This window comes from Cynocephalus volans, chromosome 8 (genome assembly GCF_027409185.1).
Source record: "Cynocephalus volans isolate mCynVol1 chromosome 8, mCynVol1.pri, whole genome shotgun sequence".
NCBI classification, from domain to species: domain Eukaryota; kingdom Metazoa; phylum Chordata; class Mammalia; order Dermoptera; family Cynocephalidae; genus Cynocephalus; species Cynocephalus volans.
The window spans coordinates 138,410,087-138,435,238 of NC_084467.1; the positions used below are offsets into that span (position 1 = coordinate 138,410,087).

Below are 25,152 nucleotides of genomic sequence, written 5' to 3' on the forward strand. Positions count from 1 at the left end.
ACTACTTTTTAAATATTACTTATGATGAAGATTAAATGTAAAGCCTCTGTTGGAACTAGTAGTGTTTTGCTCATACAAGTGAGGCTCACATGGCTGAGTGGAGAAATCACTAGATTTAGAAAAACAGAAACAGAAAAACAACCCAGGTATTATTTGGAGCAGGTTAAGAATTTCACAAACTGAATGGATTTTTAATAAATAATAACAAAAGAGCAGTGTATAGACCTGGGGATTAGCTAAATAATAATATTAAAAAAGACTAAATGTGCATTCTTTCCAATTTTTCCTGTGTCTTTCAGAGAAGTCAACTATTCATTAATTGGTCAGTATGTGGATTATCTTGTGAATGAACAGGGAGTGAAGAATGTTTTTGGTAAGTCACCTTTGGAGATTTCTCTGCATGTCTCTAACGCAATCCTTAAAACATAGATCTCATCTGGTTACTGGCTAAGAGGTCACACAGAGTCATTGTGTCCCAGATTTTATGGAGCCTGGCTGAGCTAACTAAAATTTGTGAACTTGTAGACTCGCCAATGTTAGACCTACAAAGCACCTCAAGAAATAATCTCATTTGGTGGTATGCCAACAGATTAAGTTTTTATTTTATCCCCATTTAGAGATGAAAATCTCTGACTCATGGGCTGACCTGTGGCTCACTTGGGAGAGTGTGGGGCTGATAACACCAAGGCTTAGGTTTGGATCCCTATATAGGGATGGCCGGTTTGCTCACTTGAGAGAGCGTGGTGCTGACAACACCAAGTCAAGGGTTAAGATCCCCCTACCGGTCATCTTTTTTTAAAAAAAAATAAAAAGAAAGAGAAAGGAAATCTGTGACTCAGACATACTCTTTAGATTGTCCCAGACTATTCAGCCAAGAAGTGGTAGAGTAACAACTAAATCCTGTTAAGTACCAACTAAACCCTCTTTTTATCTTAAGAATGGGCTTTATTCCATCTTACCCTGACCTTTCAAATTGTGCATAGAAGAAAGACTAAATGCTGCACATAAAGAAGTCACAAGACTAGCAGTTACCCCACTTATCACAGAGACAGCAAAAGTAAAAAACATCAGACCTCAAACATTTTAAGCCTGAGAACTGTACTTACCTGCGATTGAGCTGCCGCTCGTGTGGTGTTCTGGGCTCCCAGCCACTTGGATGTTTTCATTCTGAGGACCCTACACCTTGGTCCTGAGCTACTGTTCCATGTACAGGACCGCAACCCCCAACCCCCTGAGCTGGAGGCACCATGGTCACAATCAGAGCACATTAAAACTTGAGAGAAAAGTTGTCCCATGCCACATGTCAAAACCAAGACCTGATTACAGAGCCACTCAGTGTGCCCCTACAGCTCCAAGCCATAGTGAAGAAGGCAGATACTCCTTAAGGGGCCACAGATCTCCCCTCGGTATAGGGACGACGCAGGACGTCCCTAGGACGGAAGAATACTTTAAATGTCTCAAATCCCCAAAGTAGTGATAAAAACACTCTTTCCGGCTCCCCCTCCCCTTCCCGATCTCTCCTATTCCAACCCAGTGCCCAGTGCTTGGAGATTCAAAGCGCTGCCATCCACAGGAGGGCTCAGTAATGTGTCCTACTGACATTGGCATCTTTCTGTGACTCACCAAGAAATTACTGTAGTAGAAGGGAAAGGGGAAAGAGGGTGAGTTTGGAAATCACACAGCTCTGCATTCAAACTTAAATTATTTAGTGTTTCAGACCTCATGTTTTCATCTGTAAATGAGAAGAATAATTTCTACTTTGCCGGGTTGTGAGAATAAGTGAATGTGTAAAGAGCGCTTGGTATAAGAAATATAATATCGTTTGTGCTCACTTATGAAATATCATTAAAAATATGAGTTATCTAGAGCACTACCACCGTGTCACTATAGACAGGGGGAGTTTTCGATGTGTAGTACACAAAAGCGCTCGCATCTGACTCTCCCCTATGACCTCCTTGACACCCCAGTACTAGATGGTGTTGATTTTCCTGCCATCTGAGCCCAGTTATGAAACTGGGTGGTGTGTTGGAGATTGGCCTAAAATATGGGCAGTGATACTCTGTCTCCATGCAAAGTATTTGCTATTTGTCCTTGATGGACAGATTTGTAATTACAAGTCGTAGTTAACCAACCCTCTCACTGCTTTAGACAAGGTGAAGGTGGAAAAAGGACCAAGTCTGAAGTGAGATTGGAAATATGGCATTTTCCCCTCTTGATTCTGTCCTCTGGTATTTCCCCAGGTCCTTTCCTTTTAGGCAGGGATTTCTGACTCTACACATCTAGACTTGGGGTTGGAGGAGCAAAAGGTGTTTGGTGGTCCCACTGACTGACTCTTTGTTTGGAACAGTGAATGGCACAACAGGAGAAGGCCTGTCCCTGAGTGTCTCGGAACGTCGCCGGGTCGCAGAGGAGTGGGTGATGCAAGGGAAGAACAAGTGAGTAGCTGCCTAGGATAGAACACCCACCAGAGAGCTGTTGTGAGCGAGGCTCTTCCCAGATGACACAGCCTCCCTGATTTCTGGTCAGAGGCTAGGCTTGAGATTAGCTGGTGGGAAGATGAGCAGAGACCCTGGGGACCCTGGCACTTCAGCGAGGAGCACCTGTCCTTTCTGTGTTAGAAGGGCAGCTGGAAGGCACACCTGGCTCCCAGAGGTTCCATCCAGAAACTGCACCTGCACTAAAAAGATCACCATTAACAAAAAATAAAAATAGAAAATAACTATTAGCCCTTCTAATTAGACCAATTTTAAATAGATCACTGGAGAGCATAATAGTCTTAAGTTTGAGATTAATAAGGCATTAACCAGCTGTTAAAAACAGCACAGACTGCACAGTACAGCCCTTCTTTGTTCCTCTAAACTTCAAGGGATGCAGCAATGTATCCTCTTTTGCAGGTTAGATCAGGTGGTGATTCATGTAGGAGCACTGAGCTTGAAGGAGTCACTGGAACTGGTATGTATGCAGATCCAGCCAGGAAAGGCCACTCCGGGGGCCTCCATTTTTATGCTGAAGTTAAAATCAATACTATATATGCTATGTGGTGGATGCTATGCTGAAAGAGATAAGGTGTGGGAATCTCAGGGACTCACTGTCTAGTGAACTGAACCATAAAGGCAGGGCCATACCCCAAGATGATGACTACTGTTGAGAGGAGACTTTCCTCCAGGGAAAGAAAGGATGGGTGCAGATGTAGCGAAGCATGCAGGTAAGCAGCAAAACTCGGGCCAACTTCAGTTTTCTCTGGGAAGTAGAAGACAAGGCCATCTACAGGACACAAAGGGGATGGAAGATAGGGTAAGGGCTTGAAGAGGTAAATGTGAAATGCCTTGGAGAACGGGAGAGAGCTGAAACACAAAAGAATTGCCCAGTGGTGCTGAAAACCGACTTAAGTTGTATGTCATAAATTTTTCATACCACCACTCCACACAGTTGTGGAAATTTTTTTCTAGGTACACTCTTCAGCCAGAACATAGGAATAAGAATGCAGGCAATTGGATTGCTCTAGGTTTAGGGATTAGCAAATTAGCTGGAGCAAAAGGCAAGGAAGAAAAAAGTTAAAGTTGTTGGGAGAAATGCAGAAAACATGGTGGTTTTTGAGGCCTGGGTGAAATGGTTAAGAAATGAAAGCACAAAGATGTTTAAAATTGTTTATCAGAAGGCCCAGTGCCTGGACTGCTACAAATTAACTCACATTTCCAGAATTTAGATATTCTAACTCCCAAGATTATAATGACTTGATCTAGCCCAACATATTCTTGATGAGTTTTGTGTGATTGTTTTACTTGTTATTTAGATTTAGAAATGGGATTATAATATAAACTTGCAAAATTGGAATTCAGTGGTTTTAGGCAAGCTGTAAGGGAAGACATTTTACTAGACTTAAACCTGGAATCAAAACTTTTGGACTTGATTTAATATTCTTACACTTGATTTGCTCTTCTTTCAAAAGATCTTTCATCTAAGGTAGTATGGTGTAGGGAATCATTTTTTCTTATCTTTTCAATTGCTTTATTTTCCAATGTTTTATATTAAACATTAAAATTATTTACATTATTTACATTAAAATTTATATTAATTTTAAAATATTGTCATGACATGAAAGACAGTGTCATCCATTGGAATGAATACTAGAATAGTATAGAGATAATCTTGGAATGGAGATAGTCCCCTGGCGCAGGGATAATCTCCTGGTATAGGTATAGTCTTGCCAAAGAGACAATAATGTTGGCATCTGCTTAGCCATAACTCTGTTGGATAATGCTGGAATGGGCACTAGCATCAATTCTCTCTTGGGTGTTTCCTTTTACCTTGCTTTCAACCAAAGTTACCCTTATGCTCTTTTTCTAAACAGAGTACTAAACAAATGATTAAAATATATCACATTCTAATCCTGTGTTAATGAAATTATACCCAGTGTGTTGGTTGGTCCTTGGGCCATACCCCAATCTTCTCTTTTTGTCTAGTTTGCTTCTGCAAAAAGTTATGTCTTTTAGATATAGATATTATGAGTTCAAGTCTCAGAGGGAAGCCCTTTTCCCCTTTCAGGCAGTGGGGCATGTTCTGAGTCCTGCTATGTGCCCAGCACCATGACTGACCTGTACACAAGGGTAAACAAGGTCTGATTCCTACCCTCAGGAAACTCTAGTTGGAGGACAGTAACTGTACACCATACCAAAGGTCTAGATACTCTTATCTGAGATAGATAAAAAATGTTAGGAGGGCCCAGCTAGTGGAAATGTTAATTTTTTCTAAGGGAATTTGAGAAAACATCAGAAGCATGGTACAAAGTATCTTCTGTGATGTGTATAATTGTTTTCTTCTTCTCAACCTTTCTCAACTGCATTCCCAATCTGTAATATAAATTTGAAAATATGACTGTCATGTCATTGGACAGAAAAGACAGTATCATCTAGTGGAATAAACAGTAGAAGAGAAATTACATCTGCAGGTTTGTCTGTTAACAGTTAAAACTTATCAAAATGAACCACTCATGTCTCCTTAGCAAGGTTTTTTGTACTTACAAAATACGAAGAAATATAAGATTGAGTACACAGCTCTACTTTGCAACCTGGGATTTTTCCTGGTAATGAATTTATTATTAAATGTGGCTAATTTTTCCACTCCCCAGTGGTGTATCAGTTGGCAAATTTGAAGCATTTGTTGCTGAACTCCATTATCTAAGCTGTAGGTGACTATAATAAATCACTTACTCCATTACGGTCTTCTTTCTTCTTTTAAAGGCCCAACATGCAGCACAAATAGGAGCTGATGGCATTGCTGTCATTGCACCTTTCTTTTTCAAGCCATGGAACAAAGGTGAGTAGATAGGTCTAAATGCACAGTGCCTCACATGGTCTACTTCTTCTTGCCTCCATCCAAAATAGTTATATTGAATTCATGAAAGTGAAGTCCTACAGACTGGAGGCATGAAATTGCAACAGAACAGTGGTTCTCTGGAATATGTGATCTCCCTGAGTCCATAAAGGAGACTGCATACAAGTGCTTCAATTCTTTTGCCTAATAACCTAATCAGGTCATCCATCAAACCCCTGGTCCATCAGTAGGTGCCTGTGTTTGGGTCAGATGTCCCCTCCTGGTGCAATCAGTTGCACTGGGTGCCAAAGTCACATGGCAAATCATGGAACCATTTTTCTCAAAAGAGAGGAGTAAAAGTGATGGGTATTTTGAAACTACATGTTCTTTTCAAGGTCGAGTGTGATGAATTTGAGGATATTTCACAGAAATATCCATTGTCTTCCAAATTATCAAAGTATTGCTTTCTCCTTCTCTATTGCTTTCTCTATGGAAACTATTTATGGTGTCCAAGTATACTGAGTCTTTTTAATCCTTTTTGATGATTAAAAAACGATATATAAATTTTAAAAGGACAAAAACAGGCAAGATGTTATTTCCATACATTATTAAATAAATCCATAACTAAATGTATAATAGGTCAAAATCATCATGAAATATCACCTGTTGTTGGTGATATGAAAAAATAGTTGTTAATGTAGATACGTAATTTAAATATTGCTAATTTGGGAGTTTAGAATGAACATTTTAAATTTTTTTTTTGCATGGTTTTACAGACTTTTACATGAATATTTTTCCTAAGAGATGAACAGAGGGAAAAATAATTATACATAATAATTTTATAAAAAATACTTGTCATAGACCAAATACATCATCACAGTATCCAGATGAAGTACCTAAAATTCTTTTTCCCACTATTCAGTGGTGTTCAAAGTATAAGCAATTCTGCTGGATTTATTTGTCATCTGCAGTAATGGTGCAGTTGAAGCTCACTCTGGATGACGTAGGAAATCCCACTTCCTCCATAAACCAGAGTGTGCTCTCTTCTGTTATTTTTGGATTTCTCCCAAAAGGGAAAAATAGAAACTCTGGTTGTATTTTTGCGAGATGTGCCATTACTCTTATAACTTCCCTCTTGAAGCAGGTGTTGTCTTTTTTGTTGGAGAATTTTCTTAGTTACAACTTTATCACTCTGATCTTAATACAAGGTCCCTGTTGATTACTGGCCACACTTAGCTCTTCTGGGGTAAGAGGACAAGAGCCCTACCTGATGGGCTTCTGGTTAAGAATATTTCATTATCTTCTCTTAATATGTGGGAAGATTTGCACAAATTTTTTGATAGTTTAGTATGGTAGGAAAGTGATTATCTTATTTTGGCCTTTCTGTGGAAAGGAAAATAAAACTTTGAATACAGTGTTGCAAAGACATTGCAGTAACAACATCAGGGATGGTAAGAGTGGTCAAGAATTTTCAGCTTCCAGAAGAGTTCCAGTCAAGATGACAGAATAGACGGTCCCCAGTGTCATTCTCTCCCACAAATCAAAAAATTTACTACTATAAAAATGGAACATCAGCCAAGCTGGGGCTGCTGGAGTTCAGGTGAAGAGGAGGAGAGACCTATGGAACTCATGAAGGCAGAAGAAGTCACAATGAGAGAAAGAAAAAACTGTTCTCAGTGTTTCGGTCTGCAGCTGCTTTAATGCTGGAGCTGCTGAGTGCATAGAGCAGTAGCTGGCAGAAGCCACAGCTGTGCCCTTTAGATGGAGTTACTTGGAGACGAAAGGGGAGAAGAGGACTTTGGTGGCCCCCAGGACACCAAGACCACTAATAGGGTTCCCGTGGACCCACACAGGAGCGAGGAGCCAGAACAGCTGAAAAAGGGGAGCCATTCAGAGGCCAGTGAGTTAACACAAGGGACCAGCGCAGGGCCTGTCCCATGGGAATTGTTTGGAGCATGGGCAGTGGGGGAGACGGGCCCACCAGGAGAAAACTGGGATACAGCAAGGACAGCTAATCTGCCCCCCAATCAGTGAAGGACCACTCAGAGGAGACTGGTGGGGAATGCAGAGTTGCATGGGTTGCAGTTTGATGAAAAAGCTCAGGCCCAGACTGGATTTTCTATACAACCCAGGTACACTGGGTCTCTGGAGAGCTAGAAGTACCTACAAAGTCAGCCATTAATCCCTGAGCTGCACAAGAAGCTTTCCCTAGGGAAATAGCAGCAAAGCAGCAATTTACTGAACCACACAGCTCAAGTACTGGTTCCCACAGGAAGTTCCCCCATGTTAGAAGTAAGCAAAGGACAAAAACTTAGTTCCGGCCCAGGCACACCAGCAATGGCTTGGGGCCCACTAGGGGACATGAGGCATGGAGCCAGGGGCAGGACCCCAGCCAACAACCACTCACACGACCAGTACCTCGGGGCCCCGCCCAGGAACCCAACGATTGGAGCCAGGACTGGACCCCACTCCCACATCCAGGCACACCACCAATGCCTCAGGGCCCACCTGGGGACCTAGGGCTAGCAGATGGGGACTGGACTCCCTTCCCACACCCAGGCACATCATGACAGTGCCTCAGGGCCCCACCCAGGTGCCCGAGGCATGGAAAGGGGATGAGACTCCCCTCCCACAACCAGGTATACCATACCAGCGCCCCAGGGCATGGAGAGTGGGACCTGACCCCCCCTCCCACAATCAGGCTCACTGAGCCAGGATCTCGGGGCCCACCAGGGTCTGGGGCATGGAGAAGGGGACTGGACACCCTCCCGCAATCAGGCACACCATGCCAGCACCCCAGGGCCCACCCGGGGACCTGAGGCATGGAGAAGGGGACTGGACCCCACTCCCACAACCAGGCACATCTTGCCAGCACACAGGGGCCCACCTGGGTACCCAGGGCAGGGAGAAGCGGACTGGACCCCCTCCTGCAATCAGGCACATCTTGCCAGTGCCTCGGGTTCTGCCTGGAGTCCCAGGGTATGGAGCCGGGGGCCGGACCCCCCCCCCCCCCCTACAGACAGGCACACCTTGCCAGTGCCTTGGAGCCCACCGAGGGACCCAGGCATGGAGAAGGGGACTGGATGCCCCTCCCACAACCAGGCACACCGTGCCAGTGTCTTGGGGCCTGCCCAGGGTCCCAGGGTATGGAGCCGGGGACTGGGCCCCCCCCCACAACCAAGAACACCGTACCAGGACCTTAGGGCCCACCCGGGGACCTGTGGCATGGAGAAGGGGAACAGACTCCCCTTCTGCAACCAGGCACACCTCGCCAGTGCCTCGGGGCCTGCCCAGGGTCCCAAGGTATGGAGAAGGGGACGGGAGCCCCCCCCCACAACAAGTTTCACCACGTCAGTGCCTCATGGCCTGCCCAGGATCCCAGGGCATGGATAAGGGGAACAGACCCCCCTTCCACAACCAGGCACACCTCTCCAGCACCCCAGTTCCTGCAGGGAGATCCAGGGTATGGAGCTGGGGACCAGACCCCCCTTCCACAACCAGACATACCTCACCAGCACCTCAGGTCCTGCCTGGGGTCCCAGGTTATGGAGCTGGGGATTGGACACTCCCTATAACTAGGCACACCACCAGCACCAAGGAGCATGCCAAAATCATCTCCTCCATGTGGGTGGCCCATCACAGCCACCACAATAACCATGGCTACCATGAAGGTGACTAGACACCACAACCACCACGCAGATGGTCTGCCACCCACTGGAGTGCATTGACAAAAGAAGAGTCACCAGTAGAGATAAAGAAAGGAGGAGGATGTCTCTCTCCACAAAGCCCGTTTCAGAGTGACAGAAGAGGCATCTGCTCTATGATTGTATTGGGGGACCTGATCACACCTCTCAGCGTTAGACAGATCATTTGGGCAGCAAATCAACAGAGTAACCATTATTCTTTCAGAGGGAGAGAAGAAATCTAGGGTGATTAGAGGGGGAAGGGGATGGGGGGGATTGGACAAGGGGCATCAAGAATAATTACGATTTGTAACAATATATATGCCAGTAATATTGATTTGATCGACATATCTCAATGTTGAACCCAAAAGTAGGTATAATCAATTTCGATTCAATAAAAATTAAGAAAATAAAATTTTATAAAAAATAAAAAAAGAATTTTCAGCTTCCAAGAAGAATGGTTGCAATTCATTGGGTGATTCGTTTTTTTACCAGGGAAAGCCATTGTTTTACACTTGCTCACACTTTGAATTTTCTTGCTATTTTTTCAGATATCCTGATTGATTTCCTAAAGGAAGTGGCAGCTGCTGCCCATGAATTGCCGTTTTATTATTATCACATTCCTGCCTTAACAGGGGTAAAGAGTAAGTACTGACTCTTTTCATATTTCTTTCCTCCCAGCTTTCACATCTTACCCTATTTCACTAAGGAACCCCCACTCCATTTCACCCCACACCATGCCACAAAAGCACATCACCATTGACTAGGTGGTTCCAAATGCTCCAAAATAAGTCACTCTGATATTCCAGTCCTTATCAGTCATTCATACCATCTTATAATGGAAGTTCTTAAGTATGAAAGAAGAGTGGACATCTAGACACTTATAGCAGACACCTTGTGGCCTACTTCTTAGAAGACATGAGACTGTATGTCCCACTAGGACAGGACTGTGTCCACCAGTATGCACTGTATTCACAGTGCCTAGCACATAGAAAGGTACTCTGATCTCTTATGATTTTTCTTCTAGCTTTTCTTTTATTACTGTATTTCTCCAGTGAGAAGATTTTATAATTAGATGAAATTTCTCAAGAGATTATTCTTAAAATTCCATTCTTTTCTGAACTCCATAAAAGAAAAAATAGAGACTGCTTTGTAAGTATTCTGAAGAAAACACAGTTTTTCCTACTCTCTACTCTCATACTCATCGCTCAACACAAAACACTTCACCTCTGGTCACCATAATGCATGTGGGGATTTCTCTCCACCAACGACCAGTTCTCCATTGGAGACTAACGGCGTGTCTTCTAATTCAATTCTGACACTATCTACATGGAGATAGCATCAAATCTCTCAGGTTAAGGGCTCAGTCCCACAAGTCTGCCCTTGCTTCAGATGCCAATCGCAAGTCCCAGGTTGTGACCTGTACTTCTGACCAGCTGGATATAAATTGGGGTTCCCATGATCCACCCCGTCCTAGGGTCTGATTAATTGGCTAGAGAAGCTCACAGAACTCAGGGAAACACTTTACTTACTACTGCCCGATTATTACAAAGGCTATTGCAAAGGATACAGATGAACAGCCAGATGAAGAGATGCATAGGACAAGGTGTGGGAGAAGGGACAGGAGCTTCCATGCCCTCTCTGGACACACTACATTCAGGCACCGTCATGTGTTCAACGACCCAGAAGTTCCTGAATCCTGTCACTTGAGTTTTTTATGGAGGCTTCATTACATAGGCATGATTGATTATATTATTGGCCACTGGTGATCAACTCAACCTTTGCTCCTCTCCCCTCCCTGGAGGTTGGGGGTGGGTTCCCCTGGCAACCAGCCCCATCCTGAGGCTATCCAGGAGCCCACCAAGAGTCATCTCATTAAACAAAAGATGCTCCTATCACCCAGGAAGTTCCAAGGGACTTAGGAGCTCTGTTTCAGGAACGAAGGTCAAAGACCAAATATTAGAATGAAATATTCTTCTAGCACCCCCTGTGTCCAAGTTTTAGGAGCTTTGTTATAGGAACCAGGGGAAGAAACCAAATATATTTTCACAATATCACAAATATCCAAATTCAAAGAATGGAAAATTTGGATTATTATTTGATAAGTACATAGAGCCACTAAGCAAGGGCAAGTGATCATGCCATCTGCAGTCAGGTTTGCTGACAACAGCCCATGGCAGCCCAGTGCAGATGTGTGAGGCCATGTGAGATGTTGAATATTTCCTGGAAGTATACAGATTAATGAGGCATTTATTGTTTTTGAGCAGTTCGTGCTGAGGAGTTGTTGGATGGGATTCAGCATCACATCCCTACCTTCCGAGGGCTGAAATTCAGTGACACAGATCTCTTAGACTTCGGGCAATGTGTTGATCAGAATCGCCAGAGACAGTTTGCTTTCCTTTATGGGGTGGATGAGGTAAGTTACCCCCTACCAAGTCAGTTTCCCTCCAAAACAATTTATGTAGCTGTTTATATAGTAGCATCTCTTCCCTTTCTCTTTTTCATAAACATGAATACTCTTTGTTTCTGATTAGCAACTATTGAGTGCTCTGATGATGGGAGCGACTGGAGCAGTGGGCAGGTAAGTACGACTTATTTTCCCAATGGTTATAAATTTGAAGTCCCTCATAAAGGCATTTGTCACCAGAGCAGTTATACTTCTTGCATGTACATTCTTTCTAATAGAAGTTATCTTTTTTCCCCATATTCTTTCAGTGGAAGAGAATTAAGGAGGGCTTAGCCGTTTGTTAGACTCTGTCATTATTATTTAGAAGCATCTGTTGCAACTAGGGTGAGATGCATAAGCACATGAGCTGAGAACATGCCTGTGCGCTGTAACTTCATGGGGTCTGGCCCTTAGCTCTGTAGACTGTAATGACTAGTGTCTTGGGAATGGACTCACACTGTCTTTGGCAGATATTATTTGATTACAAATAGCAGAAACCTATTCAAAGTAGCGTGTGTGAAAGAAGGTAAGTTACTACAAAATACTGGGAAATTACATAAAACCCAAGAGGAGGAAGTGCGACCAGGCCTCAGAGAGGATAAAAACCAGGAACTGCAAAGCTCTCTGAAGCCCATCTGTGGTCTTCCAAAGACTCTCCCCTCTCCATCTCTCTGTACATATCTTTATTTCTCTTCTTTTTCTTTCTCTCCAGATGGGCTTTCTCTGCTTCAGGAAGCACATGGCCAATCATGGCTGCCCAAATGTAGCATCTCAGGATATCATTAGACAGCACTGCCTGGCCAAGTGTCCACCAAAAGTCCGATCAGCTGCAGTCAGCAAACCAGAATCAGGCGGCCCAGTGCCTACTCGGCAGAAGGGAGGCATTTCAATTAGCATTTCCACTGCACACATTAACCTAATTGGTTAGACTATGCCTGCAAGAAGACTGATGGGAGTGTTTACATGAACTGAAAGTGCATTTCCTTACTGTGGGAGGTTGAGCACAGCTTTGATGAATGGTGATTGAGTTGGATAATCGTAGTGGCTTGTTTACCAAGCCTGGATGGCCTGTGACATCCATCGTAACTACACGGATGTTTCTGTGAAGGAAACCTGAATGCCAGCTAGATTTACTTACCATGAACATTTTTTTCCCTGGAAATTCTTACTTTTCGGACTCCTGTTTTTTGGCCTCCATATTAGGCATTTTAGTTCTGTCAACATAATCTATAAGCAAAGAACATTTGGTTAAACTTCATTTCTTCTTAACTATGATGATCTTCCTGTCCAACTAAGGATACACTAAGATCACTGTGACTCGAATTTTAGTATTCTGAAACTCCTTAGACATTCTTCCTTTCTTTACTACCAGAAAATAATGTAGCTTTATGTTGGAATCCCTGTTGTTGACCCAGGATCTACACATACAAGGACCAACAACATTTCTTTTCTTGGTTTAATCAAGATAAATACATTTTCTGATACTGACTTACTCTGCGAGAAGCCATTTTTGACTTGCTTTTGTTTTGCCTTTAAAGAAATTAGAGAAACATTCTTATTATGAATTTCTTAATTTTCTACCTTGCTGGTTTCTATAAGAATTCAGTGATTAGTCTAAGATATGTGTCTTTTTTGGCAGAGTTAGAGATTGTTTTTTAAGTCTGCAAGAACATTTTATCAGAGCAAATAAACATTTCCATCTTTGTTTTAATTGAATAGTCATAGAAGACAGCATGAAATGATAGGAAGCCATTACAGCAACTCTGCAGCCCTTCCTTGAGCAAAATAGAAGCCAAGCCTACCTTGCAAGGCTTTGAGAAAATTAGACATATTTATGTCAAGCACCTATAATACAGGGGTACTTCAAAAAGTTTGTGGAAAAGATAAAAGATAAGACAAATCTTACCATGAACTTTTTGAAGTACCCTCATATAATACTCAATAGCCCCTTATTTTATTATTATCATTATTAACATTATCTAGAAACTAGTCTCTAAGTAATACATAAGTTGGCAAAGAGTTTAGGTAAATTTGTTTGGATTGGCCCCTTTTACTGTGGTGCTCCATTCACCCAGTTTCTCAGTTTGAGGACTCACCTCAGATGCTACATTTAAGCCACAATTCTTATCCAGCATTGTGCCTCTGTGTGTATCCTAGGGCAGGTGCTGGCTTCAATTACTCTCTACCAAATACACCTCCATCTTTCACTTTCTTTTTTTCTAATTTTATCCTTTTTTCCATTTTTCTTCCTTTCCCTTATCCCCTTTTGTGTTCACTGCCTTCTCTGTGGCACTGCTCAGTGTTGCTAGAAAACTCAGAACGAAAGATAACCTGATCCGCTAACAGATTAGGACCTAGGAGGCCTGGTATAATTTTTCCCTTTTAAACAGCAGAGGGGTTTGAATATCTTGATGTTCCCTGTTGAATTATTGAACCTGCAGTATTTGCTGTTGTCTTGCCAGTACCTATAACTACCTGGGGAAAAAGACAAACCAGATGTTGGAGGCTTTTGAACGAAAGGACTTCTCTTCAGCCCTGAACCATCAGGTAAACTTTTTATTTCATTCACTTAAATCAAAGCTTTTTTCCCCCCACTTGAGGATTCTTTTTCTTCTCTCTCATCAGTATCCTACCAGCCCTCCCTCGTCAAAATTGCCTAGCTGCCTCTTTCTTCACTCTCCTTCTATTTCTTACTTCCTCTTTACAACCAAACTGTCCCCACTGTTCGTATTCCCTAAACATCTAATCAGTACAAACACCATACAGGAATGACTCCTCTCTGTTCCTCCTGGAAAAAATCTTGTTTTTACTCTATCTTCAAAGAATTCATGACTGTAAAATAATAGATTTCTGGCAAAATGACCGCATACTGTCCCCTTGAGGATGTCATACCTGAGTCATCAGAAAATAAGAGGAAGCTATGAGGCTGGTAACCTAGATGGGGAAGACTTAATGCAAAGTCAGGGCAGGTCAGTCCTGCTCACACTGGAAACGTGTTGAAAACTGGCAGCATCACCCAGCAAGAAACAAGAGCCTAGTGGGTGATCCAAAAGCAGACACTGGCTTTGCAGCAGGAGCTGATGCGTTACAGGGAAGACCCCAGAGGAAGTGGTGGCTGCTGTTAATGTTACATGGAGGACAACCTAGCTGTCCAGGGGAAGAGGAGCTTCACTGAAGAGCAGCATCAGTCTCAACAGCTGGAGGAAATAGGGTAGGCATGAGAGGAAGACTTTTGGGGGCTGAGAGGCACGGGGATTTTCAGGATAGTATAAGTGGCTGAGAGGAGTATCCTAAGAAAATAAGTGGGAATGGAAGGGCATAAGCAAGATGGGAGCAAGTGGTTGGTCTCAATAAAGCTCAGATGAGGGATCTTTTTGAACAGGACAAGCTGCCATAAAGGGTAATCAGAGATTACAGAGCAGAAGTGCACAGCATCCTGGGAGACAGAGAGAGCCCTGCAGCTCCAACCCAGGGAGAACATGAGGAAGCAGTAGTCAGGATTGATTAATTATTCCCCATCCTTAGGCCTCGAAGTTAAGCCAGCACAAATCTTCTTTGTCCTTAAAGTTTAAATAGCTTATCTAATATTCACTTGTGTCCAGCCCCAGACCAGGTGAAGCTGAGAGCAGAACAGCATGGGGACCTAGGAAGCTATGCCAACTAAACTAAACATTGGCAAGACTTTATTTTAAATTAGTGTAAGAAGCGTGAATTATGCAGACTCTCTCATCTCCTTGCATTCATGGTTATTTTCTCTTTCCTTGGTTTCCTAGTAAAAGTTATTTGTGAAAATTCCACCCTGTTCTGAGCTGAATGACAGGGAAATCATAGGATGGATTATGATCCTATGATCACCGTGAAGCAGCTGTGATGTTAAGTCCTCCACTTACTTGTTTCTCCTATTGGCTGATTCAGTTTTCATCTTTTTTTGTTTTTCCTTTAGTCTCACCCAAATATATCATCCCATTCAAAACAATGTTGGTAAGGGATTTAGTTTACCACATTTTCTGTTTCTTCTTACAGAAGCCAAGTGCAAGTGGGTCTCATTTACTTTTATTCATATTCCAAGGGCTGAGCTGGGTGCATAATTTCAGTAATGCTGAGCTCTGCCCTCAAGGAGCTTTCAGTCAAGTGAAGAAACAGACAAGTAAAAAGTTAGGTTAAACTTATCTCATTCATTCTCATGGACTTAAATCCTATCTGTTATATTTACATGACTGAAATTATACATGTACAAAGATATTCCTTGCAGCTTTGTTTATAATAGCAAAAGATGGAAAAAGCCCAAATATTTATCCATAAAGCAATGGTTAAATATATTATGTTCAAGTTATGCAATGGAATTATATACAGCCCTTTAAAAAAAATGGGATAGCTCTATATATGCCGACCTGGGAAGATCTACGTGATATAGTAAATGGGAAAAAGCAGCAAAGTACAGACTAGTAAATGTAATGTATTACAGTTTGTGTATTTGGGCCAGGGGGTCATATACTAGGGTACTTCAAAAAGTTCATGGAAAAATAGGATTAAAAGATAATATGAATCTTTTCATGAATTTTTCGAATTACCCTCGTCATATATGTTGTTAAGGCTCTGGGTATTAAAATTTTCTTCTACATTGAATTTTATATCTAATATACATTTGATTAAAACAACATAAATATATTACATGTTTTGATAAATACTTTTTTAAAATAAAAGTAAAATGTTATTGAAAATGCATCTTTTAATGAGATCAGACTTTTTTTTTTTTACCAACTTGTTCATGAATTCATGGATGAATATTACTGAATGCCAGGATGAGTTAAGGTTCAGCATTGATACTATTTCTGGTTTTTGTTTTTAGGGAAATAAGTGCTGCAAAATCTTTTTCATATAAATTAGTAGATAAGAATGGAATAAGTTTTGTTGCAGTAGTGTCACTCAATTCTTTGAACAATTTTTGAGTCATGTGCCAAAATCACAGAATGTTTGATCATTTAATGATTTTCAGCTGACAACCTGAGTAACAATATTGAAAGCAAAGAATCAAAAACCCTCTGGTTTTCAAGAGGATATGTTATCCATTAATTAGAGGAATCACTCTGACACTCTATCAATATCAATGCAGATATTATTATTTGCTCCTTTATTTGGTGCACCAGAGGTATCCCAAGGCAGTGATATAGAAGACATCTCTATTTTTCAAAAGCAGAAGAAGGATTATGAGAGGAGAAATATAAAATGACAATCTGCACCTCTATTACATGTGAATTCTTATGCTGATCAATTTCAGAAAATAGCAGTTATGGAAGTTGAGGATCTAGAAGTTGATTCCCATAAATATTAGCCTTAGCCAGGTGCATGTTATGTATCTTGGAAGGTACCCAGAAGTATGTGTACCCCAGTTCAAAAACTACTGCACTCACTAAGTTTACTTATGTAAGCTAGATGCATAAGGGGTGCGTTCCCCACCTTTACTCTGGTGTACAGTTCTATCATTGGAGCTTCTTTTCTGCACAGGCCTGTTCTGTAAAACCTATATGTATGAAGAGATCTTACCTTATCCTGGATGGATCTCGGCCATCCTCACTTGGCTATTTTTCTCCAACCTGAAAGACCTTCAGAAAACTAAGGTGTGCAAACTTTTTAGGGTTTCTGTAATTTGACTTCTAAAGTCTTTATATTGTTGCCACAGCTCAGTAATACTGACTATAGATTTGTTGGTTCCTTTCTAGTTCTGTATCCAGAGATTTATCAACTCTATGATCAAACTAGGTAAGTGCCACATCTGTTTCCTGCTTTGTCTGCCGCTGGAGAGCGTAAAGGAAATGGAATACCAACACTCTTTGAGTGTTCAAGAAGAACACCTTCTAATTCTCTGTTGCAATCAGAGCTCTATTTCCAATATTAACCTTCAGGCCAACTATATAAAATGGTGAAGTAAACCTAGCTATAAATCTCTCTCCATTTTAGCATGTTGCTTGCCCCACCCCCCCATCCCTTTTTCTATTCTTCCTCCTCTGCTGTCAGCACTCCCTCACTTTACGTGCCTCTGCTTATTAAAATTCTACCACCGCACTGTGGCTGATTTCAGCCTAAGTGCTTGGAGGAAGGCATTCTGAATACAGATCTTACTAAATTGTGAATGACTGACAAGCTTTCCCAAGAGTATTTGCAATTTAAAAAGTTTGTTAACATAAGCAAGCTTAAATGGATAGAGGTTTGAATGAGATGAAAAAGTAAAATTTGGGAGAAATACAGTGAATTTGAGTAGTCTCTCCAGAGTCTCTTAAATCTTTCCCATGACAAATGCTACCTACCATCCACTTCACTTCTGCAAGACATCGGCCCTTGGGCCAACTGAACCTGGGTCAAGTCCAGGAAAAGTTTTAAGTGTATTCTTGGCAGACATCCCACATCCCTTTCAGAGCCTTCCTGCCTCATCCTAGCAACTCCTCCCTCTCCCCAAGCACCTATTATGTGCAAGGGTGCTTCAAAAATTCATGGAAAAAAGAAAAAGTTCATGGGAAGATTTGTATTATCTTTTAATTCTACTTTTCTGCAAACTTTCTGAAGTACCTCATATCATGCCCCTCATTCTCTCATTCTCAACTGGCTCTCGAATCCTTTAAAGACAATATTTCCATTTCAATGTTTTTTGGGGGTTTTTTTGCATCTTTATGGTTTTTTATTATTCAATATATCTTTTCGCATGAACATAAATATTTCTGCTCTTGTCATAAAATATATATTCAAAGAATTAGGGTCTTTTAAAATTTTTTTCCTGATGTTCTGATCTTTTCCTATTTTCCCTTCCTGATTAATATCTTTCTTGATCAGCCGTAAAGTCATTTTCATCCATCTTTTCTTATTGAGTTTGAAGCTACACAAGCATTGTTCCCTCACTTGCTACTTTTCGTTCCTCCATGTGTTTTTTAACAAAGAATTTTCTAGGCCTACTTTAGAAAGTATTAATCAAGTCAGTGAAACACACCCACTGTCTTTACATCCCTGAAAAAAATAAAATTCCCAAAAGAGGCCATTGAGAACCACGAACTCTCCTCCAGTTAATTCATAATCTGTATATAATGTGGCAATACACTGTGTAAACATTATGAAATACAGTAATGCAATATAACCAATAATCTTTTTTTTTTTGTGACCGGTACGGGTATCACAACCCTTGGCTTGGTGTCTTCTGCACCACGCTCAGCCAGTGAGCGCACCGGCCATCCCTATATAGGATCCGAACCCGTGGTGGGAGTGCCGCTGCACTCCCAGCGCCACATTCTCCCTGGTGAGCCACGGGGTCGGCCCAACCAATAATCTTAAAGGAAAAAATCAGCTCTGCTGATTCCTATCACAAAACGTTCTGCATTACATGACATGATCTTCCTAAAAAGTGTACTTCTAGTGATTTATTTGGACTATGGTCTGAATCTAACAAGTGTTCTTACAAGACCAGCATTTATATGGAAGAAATATCTTTTCTTTTTCAGTCATTCATCAAACTTTTATTGAGTATTTAATAAGTTCAAGGGATGGGCTAGCCCTAAAATCAAACTTTATTCATAATATCTCCTGGGGGAATATCCCTATGACAGCACTGTCCCAACAGATTTTTATAATCCTGAAATTCAATAAAATTTTGAAGTCATCTACCTCCTGTTTGCTCTTACCTTCCCAGTTTTTGGATCTTAGTTATTAAGTTCTGCCTTTGTGTCAGTTTATTTATTTATTTATTATTAGCATATTCATTCTTACAAATCGTAACACTTCTTTATGCCCTTTGCCCGACCTATCACTTCCCAAACCCCCTCTCTCCCTTCCCCCCATCTCTAGTATCCCTAAGATTGTTCTCTCCTGAAAGTTCAATGTATTGTTGTGCTCTTTTTCTTCTTTCTTTTCTTTATTCCTTCCCTCTTTCCTCCTTCCCTCCCTCCCTTCTTAGAGGCCAGTTATGAGTCAGACTATGTGGTATTTCTGTTTCTTTGTCTGGCTTATTTCACTTAACATAATTTTCTCCAGACTCATCCATGTTGCTGCAAATGGCAGAATTTCATTCTTTTTTATGGCTGAGTAGTATTCCATTGTATGTATGTATATATATGTATGTATGTGTGTGTATATATATATATATACACACACACACATTTTCCCTGTCCATTCGTCCATCAATGGACACTTAGGTTGGTTGCATATTTTGGCTATTGTAAATAGAGCTGCAATAAACATGGGAGTGAAGGTATCCCTTCAACATGATGATTTCCATTCCTTTGGATATACACCCAGTAGTAGGATTGCTGGATCATATGGTAGCTCTATCTGTAGTTGTTTGAGAAACTTCCACACTGTTTCCATAATGGCTGTGCTAGTTTATAGTCCCACCAACAGTGTAGAAGAGTTCCTCTTTCCCCACATCCTCGCCAGCATTTGTTGTTCTTGGTCTTGTTGATAATGTCCAGTCTAATTGGGGTGAGATGATAGCTCAGTATGGTTTTGATTTGCATTTCTCTGATGACTAGTGATGCTGAGCATTTTTTCATGTACCTGTTGGCCATTTGTATGTCTTCTTTTCAAAAGTGTCTATTCATCTCCTTTGTCCATTTGTTAATGGGATTACTTTTTTTTTACTGTATAGTTGTTTGAGTTCTTTATATATTCTGGATATTAATCCCTTGTCGGATGTGTAGTTTGCAAATATTTTCTCCCATTCTGTGGGTTGTCTTTCTGCTCTGTTGTTTCCATTGCTGTGCAGAAGCTTTTTAGTTTGATATAGTCCATTTCATGATTTTTGTCATATTTGTGTGCCACCAGTACTATTAATTACCTATTATTATTCCCTTGTCCTAAGTAATACTTTTACAAAATTGTGAGTTTGGTGTGATAATTATATGTGCCTAAATAGTATCGAGCTATTAAAATTTTTAAAGAACTAAAAGTTTACCTGTGTACCACATACTTTCCAGCAGTGATACTGCAACAGTTTTGTAAAATATCACTCTAAGATATTAACTGAAAAGAGTTACTCATTTTCCAAAATATTTGCATTTTAAAAGGAGACTCTAGAAGATAGTTTTTATCATCTAAGATAACATATCTTTAAAGAGCTCATTTCAGACTTCCTTGAGGGTTGGGGTTTTCATGGTTTAGTCAAGGGGAAACTTATCTAAATAAACTTGTTTTATCATGAAAGCAGCTCCTTATTCCACATATTGTTAATAAGCCTGGAAGGGTCATTTTGCATTCTTCAAACTTTATCACATATTTTTAATCATGCTAGTATTTTGCTTTCCAGTGCTCAGTTGTTACTATAACTAAGTTAACATAGCAATAGAAAGTTACTTCTTGTATCTTGAATCCAAAAGCAACAGCCAGCTAAGAAAACAAATCACAGACATTTTAGAAGATGGGGTTGGGGATTGTGATGGATAATTATTAGTTATATTTTTTACATATTCACAGTGTACCTGCTTTTTCATCTGCTTCTTCAATCTGAAGGCTTTGTCTTCCTTCACTTCTGAAAAATGGTCTACTGTGATGATCTGTAAATATTGTCTTAACTGCATTCACTCAGGTCTCTCGTTCTGAAAGTCTATGAGACATATTTTGGATTTTCGGAAACCTGTATCTTAATTTTTTTAAATATTTAACATATCTTTCTGTGCTGTATTTTGGATTATTTCCTTAGATCTACCTTCAACATCACTAGTTATTTCTTTAGCAGTGTTTTCTGTTTAATTTCCCTGGATACATATTTTTCATTTCCAACATTTATTTTTTAAAAGTCTACTTGTTCATTCATGTGCCCTTCTCTTAGCCTATGGCTTCTATTTTTTCCTTTCTCTCTGTGAAGTCTCTCAGAATTTTCTATCATTTGTTCTCAAGGTGTGAATTTTGTCATTTTGTTAAAGGAAATTCCAGGTTCTGCTGGCTAAGTCTGGGTTCTTGGTGTCTCAAACAAAGAATTAATTGGGCAAGACATGACAGAAGTGAAAAGCAAAGAACAGTTTTATTTAGCAAAGCAAGAGTACACTCCCAAGAGGATGGAGTGGATTTGAGCGAGAGAGTGGCTCAAGAGCCCTTATGGTTACATTCCTGGGGGTTTTAAGTCCTCTTAGCTAGATTCTGTGTCATTTGGTCGTTGGTTGAGCCCTGAATGTAATCTCTGTCCTATTGGTTAAAGTGATTGGCTCTCTAGCTGGTGGGAGCTCATTGGTCCAACCAAATGGCGCCCAAGGTGGGGGAGGACTCCCTGTGTGGAATTGTCTTGGTCTCCTGTGGCCACTTTTGTGCATGTGCATGCCCACATCCTCAGGGAACCAGTTTTCCCACTTGGAAATAACCAGGTTTCTTCCTCCTGCTCTTGTCTCTAACTTCCTGCCTCAATTTGACTCTCATGCTACTCCTTTTCAAAACCCAGGGCTTTGTAGTTTTTAGCTCCAAGCTCATCTTCAGAGACTGTTGTTTGGGTAATCTATTGTACCCAAGGTTGTGAGGAACCCTATCAAGTGGGTTTACATTTGCCTCTGCTAAAACGTACACTTTAGTTCCACTATTTCTAACCAGTCTTTAGGTTCATTTTAGTCTGGTACCTATACTAAATGTGTAATGCAAATTTGGATGCAACATTCACCTGTGGAACAGGCTTGGGATTTCTTTCATAGGTCTTTTTCCATCCACAGCCCTGGCAGAAGTCAAGCTTCCTTGCCTCTTATCCCCAGGCCAGAGGGCTAGGTTTTCTTTTATTGCTTTTCATAGAAGGCTGGCTACTAGTTTTACACAGGGAGTTTAATTTCAGCTTCTCACCACGTACAAATGCAAGGCTTCATCTTCTGTTCCTGTGCCAGCTTTATGTCATGGTACTAAAATAGCAGCTTCGAGTCATAAACCACCTTACATAGTGCATTTCTCCAGGACTTCTTAAATGAGCTTGAACTCAGTTCTGTCTCAGTAATGAAGTCCTGCATTATTCCATCAACAATATTTACCTAAATCAGATTATCCTCAAGGGCTATTCTCAGCTCCTTCTTACCCTTCTGACCTATTTATTCCTGACATCTTTGGTTCTTCCTTCTTGGTTTTAAGGTTGACTTTGAGTCTTACTTTGTTTTGTTCTATAGTTTTTCAATTTGTTAAAATTTTCCAGCATTTCTATGTGTTTGAAGTCTGTCATATTGACTAGAAGGTTTCCCATCTTCTATTTTCACCTCACCCTATTGCGGTAGTCACTGTTAGCATATGATCTCTTCTTTGGGATTTTTGTGGGAAAGTGGACAGGACCAGTCATATTTCCTCATTTATATTTCCTATCTAGGTTTTGGAGTGTCACAGATCAAAGCTGTGATGACTTTGGTCTCTGGGATTCAAATGGGCCCACCACGGCTTCCACTGCAGAAAGCCTCCAAAGAGTTTACTGCTAAGGCTGAAAGTAAACTGAAGAGCCTGCATATCCTTTCTTCCACTGGTTAAAGGATGGAAACTTGGAAGTCTGTAGCTAGTGCCTCTCTGTCAAATCAGGGTATGTAAATTGAGACAGTCCACCTTGAGTAGTGCATTCTATTCTCCAGGACCTTTCAGATGAACTAAACTCTCCTAGCAAATCTCACATTAATCAACAAGTATTTAAGTACCTCCTATGAGCCTAAAAAAGTTTTATTTTGTGAAGAGACAAGAACTCTAAAAGCAGTCATGAGCTCTGAGTCATTTATTTCAGAAAATTTTTGTAGAGAAAATTCTGTTTGTATGGATGAAATGGAATCAAGAGGAAAATTGTAATTGATTAATTCCGTCTGCCTTTCAGAGCTCCCATTATCTTGATTTCTGATTAGATCTTATTTTAAAATTTTCTAATTTTAAATCACTATAATGTAATTTCATTTTAATAAATATTCATTTGGAATCTAGGAAAACTGTGAGCGACTGCATTGAGGCAGGCACTTTAATACCAAATTACAGCATCACTCACTATACACAACTACCAACACACCAGCCCACTTGGCTGTTCAGTCTGACTCTAGAGGGGATGCTTTCAGATTAATTGTGATGTCACAGTTTTCCCAGAACATTGGGTCAAGTGAGGACTTGGCTTCAGATCCTATAACTAAAGGGCCCTTAAGGGTGGTTTTCTAATAACAAAGGAAAGGCCTTCCCCAAAGGTGAATTCAGGTCTCCACTTCCTGCTATACAGAGAACTCAAAGCTCAAAGTTTCAAGAAACCAAAGGGCTCTTGCTTTGGGTACCACAAACTTCCTGTCCCCCACTGAGAAAGCAGTATCTCCCTCTGGCATTCTGAATTATTAAAATCAAAGGCAACTTCCCTTCTGTGGTGAGCCCAGGGGCTGCTGTTATTTCACTGTCACACTTCCAAGCAGTTACTTTTCATTAGTGATAGAAGATTTGGGGAGGACCCAAGGTCTCACAGCTTTCTCTACATACTTTTACTCCTTCCTTTCTTTTTTTTTTTTTTTTTTTTTTTTTAAATTTTATTTTCTCGATATACATTGTGGCTGATTATTGCTCCCCATCACCAAAACCTCCCTCCCTTCTCCCTCTCCCCCTCCCCCCCAACAATGTCCTTTCTGTTTGCTTGTCGTATCAACTTCATGTAATTGTGGTTGTTATATCTTCTTCCCCCCCCCCCCCGGTTTTGTGTGTGTGTGTGTGTGTGTGTGTGTGTGTGTGTGTGTGAATTTATATATTAATTTTTAGCTCCCACCAATAAGTGAGAACGTGGTATTTCTCTTTCTGTGCCTGACTTGTTTCACTTAATATAATTCTCTCGAGGTCCATCCATGTTGTTGCAAATGGCAGTATTTCATTCGTTTTTATAGCTGAGTAGTATTCCATTGCGTAGATGTACCACATTTTCCGTATCCACTCATCTGATGATGGACATTTGGGCTGGTTCCAACTCTTGGCTATTGTAAAGAGTGCTGCGATGAACATTGGGGAACAGGTATACCTTCGACTTGATGATTTCCATTCCTCTGGGTATATTCCCAACAGTGGGATAGCTGGGTCGTATGGTAGATCTATCTGCAGTTGTTTGAGGAACCTCCATACCATTTTCCATAGAGGCTGCACCATTTTGCAGTCCCACCAACAATGTATGAGAGTTCCTTTTTCTCCGCAACCTCGCCAGCATTTATCGTTCAGAGTCTTTTGGATTTTAGCCATCCTAACTGGGGTTAGGTGGTATCTCAGTGTGGTTTTGATTTGCATTTCCCGGATACTGAGTGATGTTGAGCATTTTTTCATATGTCTGTTGGCCATTTGTATATCTTCCTTAGAGAAATGCCTGCTTAGCTCTTTTGCCCATTTTTTAATTGGGTTGCTTGTTTTCTTCTTGTAAAGTTGTTTGAGTTCCTTGTATATTCTGGATATTAAACCTTACCAGGTGTATATTTTGCAAATATTTTCTCCCACTCTGTTGGTTGTCTTTTAACTCTGTTAATTGTTTCTTTTGCTGTGCAGAAGCTTTTTAGTTTGATATAATCCCATTTGTTTATTTTTCCTTTGGTTGCCCGTACTCCTTCCTTTCTCTGTAATATATCACCAGCTGTTTAATCTCTCTTCTAACAAATCCTGGTGTATGCTTTCTTTTAAACAAAGTGTGTTGACAGTCAACCTTAGTGATTTAATTTTATTTTTGGTGGCTGGCCAGTATGGCCAAAACCTGTAACCTTGGTGTTATAAGCCTGTGCTCTAACCAGCCGAGCTAAC

General features: G+C 40.9%; 1 protein-coding gene across 1 annotated transcript in view; it reads left to right on the plus strand.

The window, feature by feature from the left end:
• The window catches only part of NPL (N-acetylneuraminate pyruvate lyase), a 34,899-nt gene extending 11,676 nt beyond the window's left edge, over positions 1-23,223 (plus strand). The window contains 11 exon segments of the mRNA XM_063106033.1: positions 300-373; positions 2,348-2,435; positions 2,895-2,952; positions 5,241-5,316; positions 9,548-9,640; positions 11,264-11,412; positions 11,531-11,577; positions 13,905-13,989; positions 17,163-17,202; positions 22,745-22,891; positions 22,894-23,223. Of these exon segments, the coding sequence (XP_062962103.1) occupies positions 300-373; positions 2,348-2,435; positions 2,895-2,952; positions 5,241-5,316; positions 9,548-9,640; positions 11,264-11,412; positions 11,531-11,577; positions 13,905-13,989; positions 17,163-17,202; positions 22,745-22,891; positions 22,894-22,928 (892 nt within the window). The 3' untranslated portion in view covers positions 22,929-23,223.
• The last annotated feature ends 1,929 nt before the right edge of the window (positions 23,224-25,152 follow it).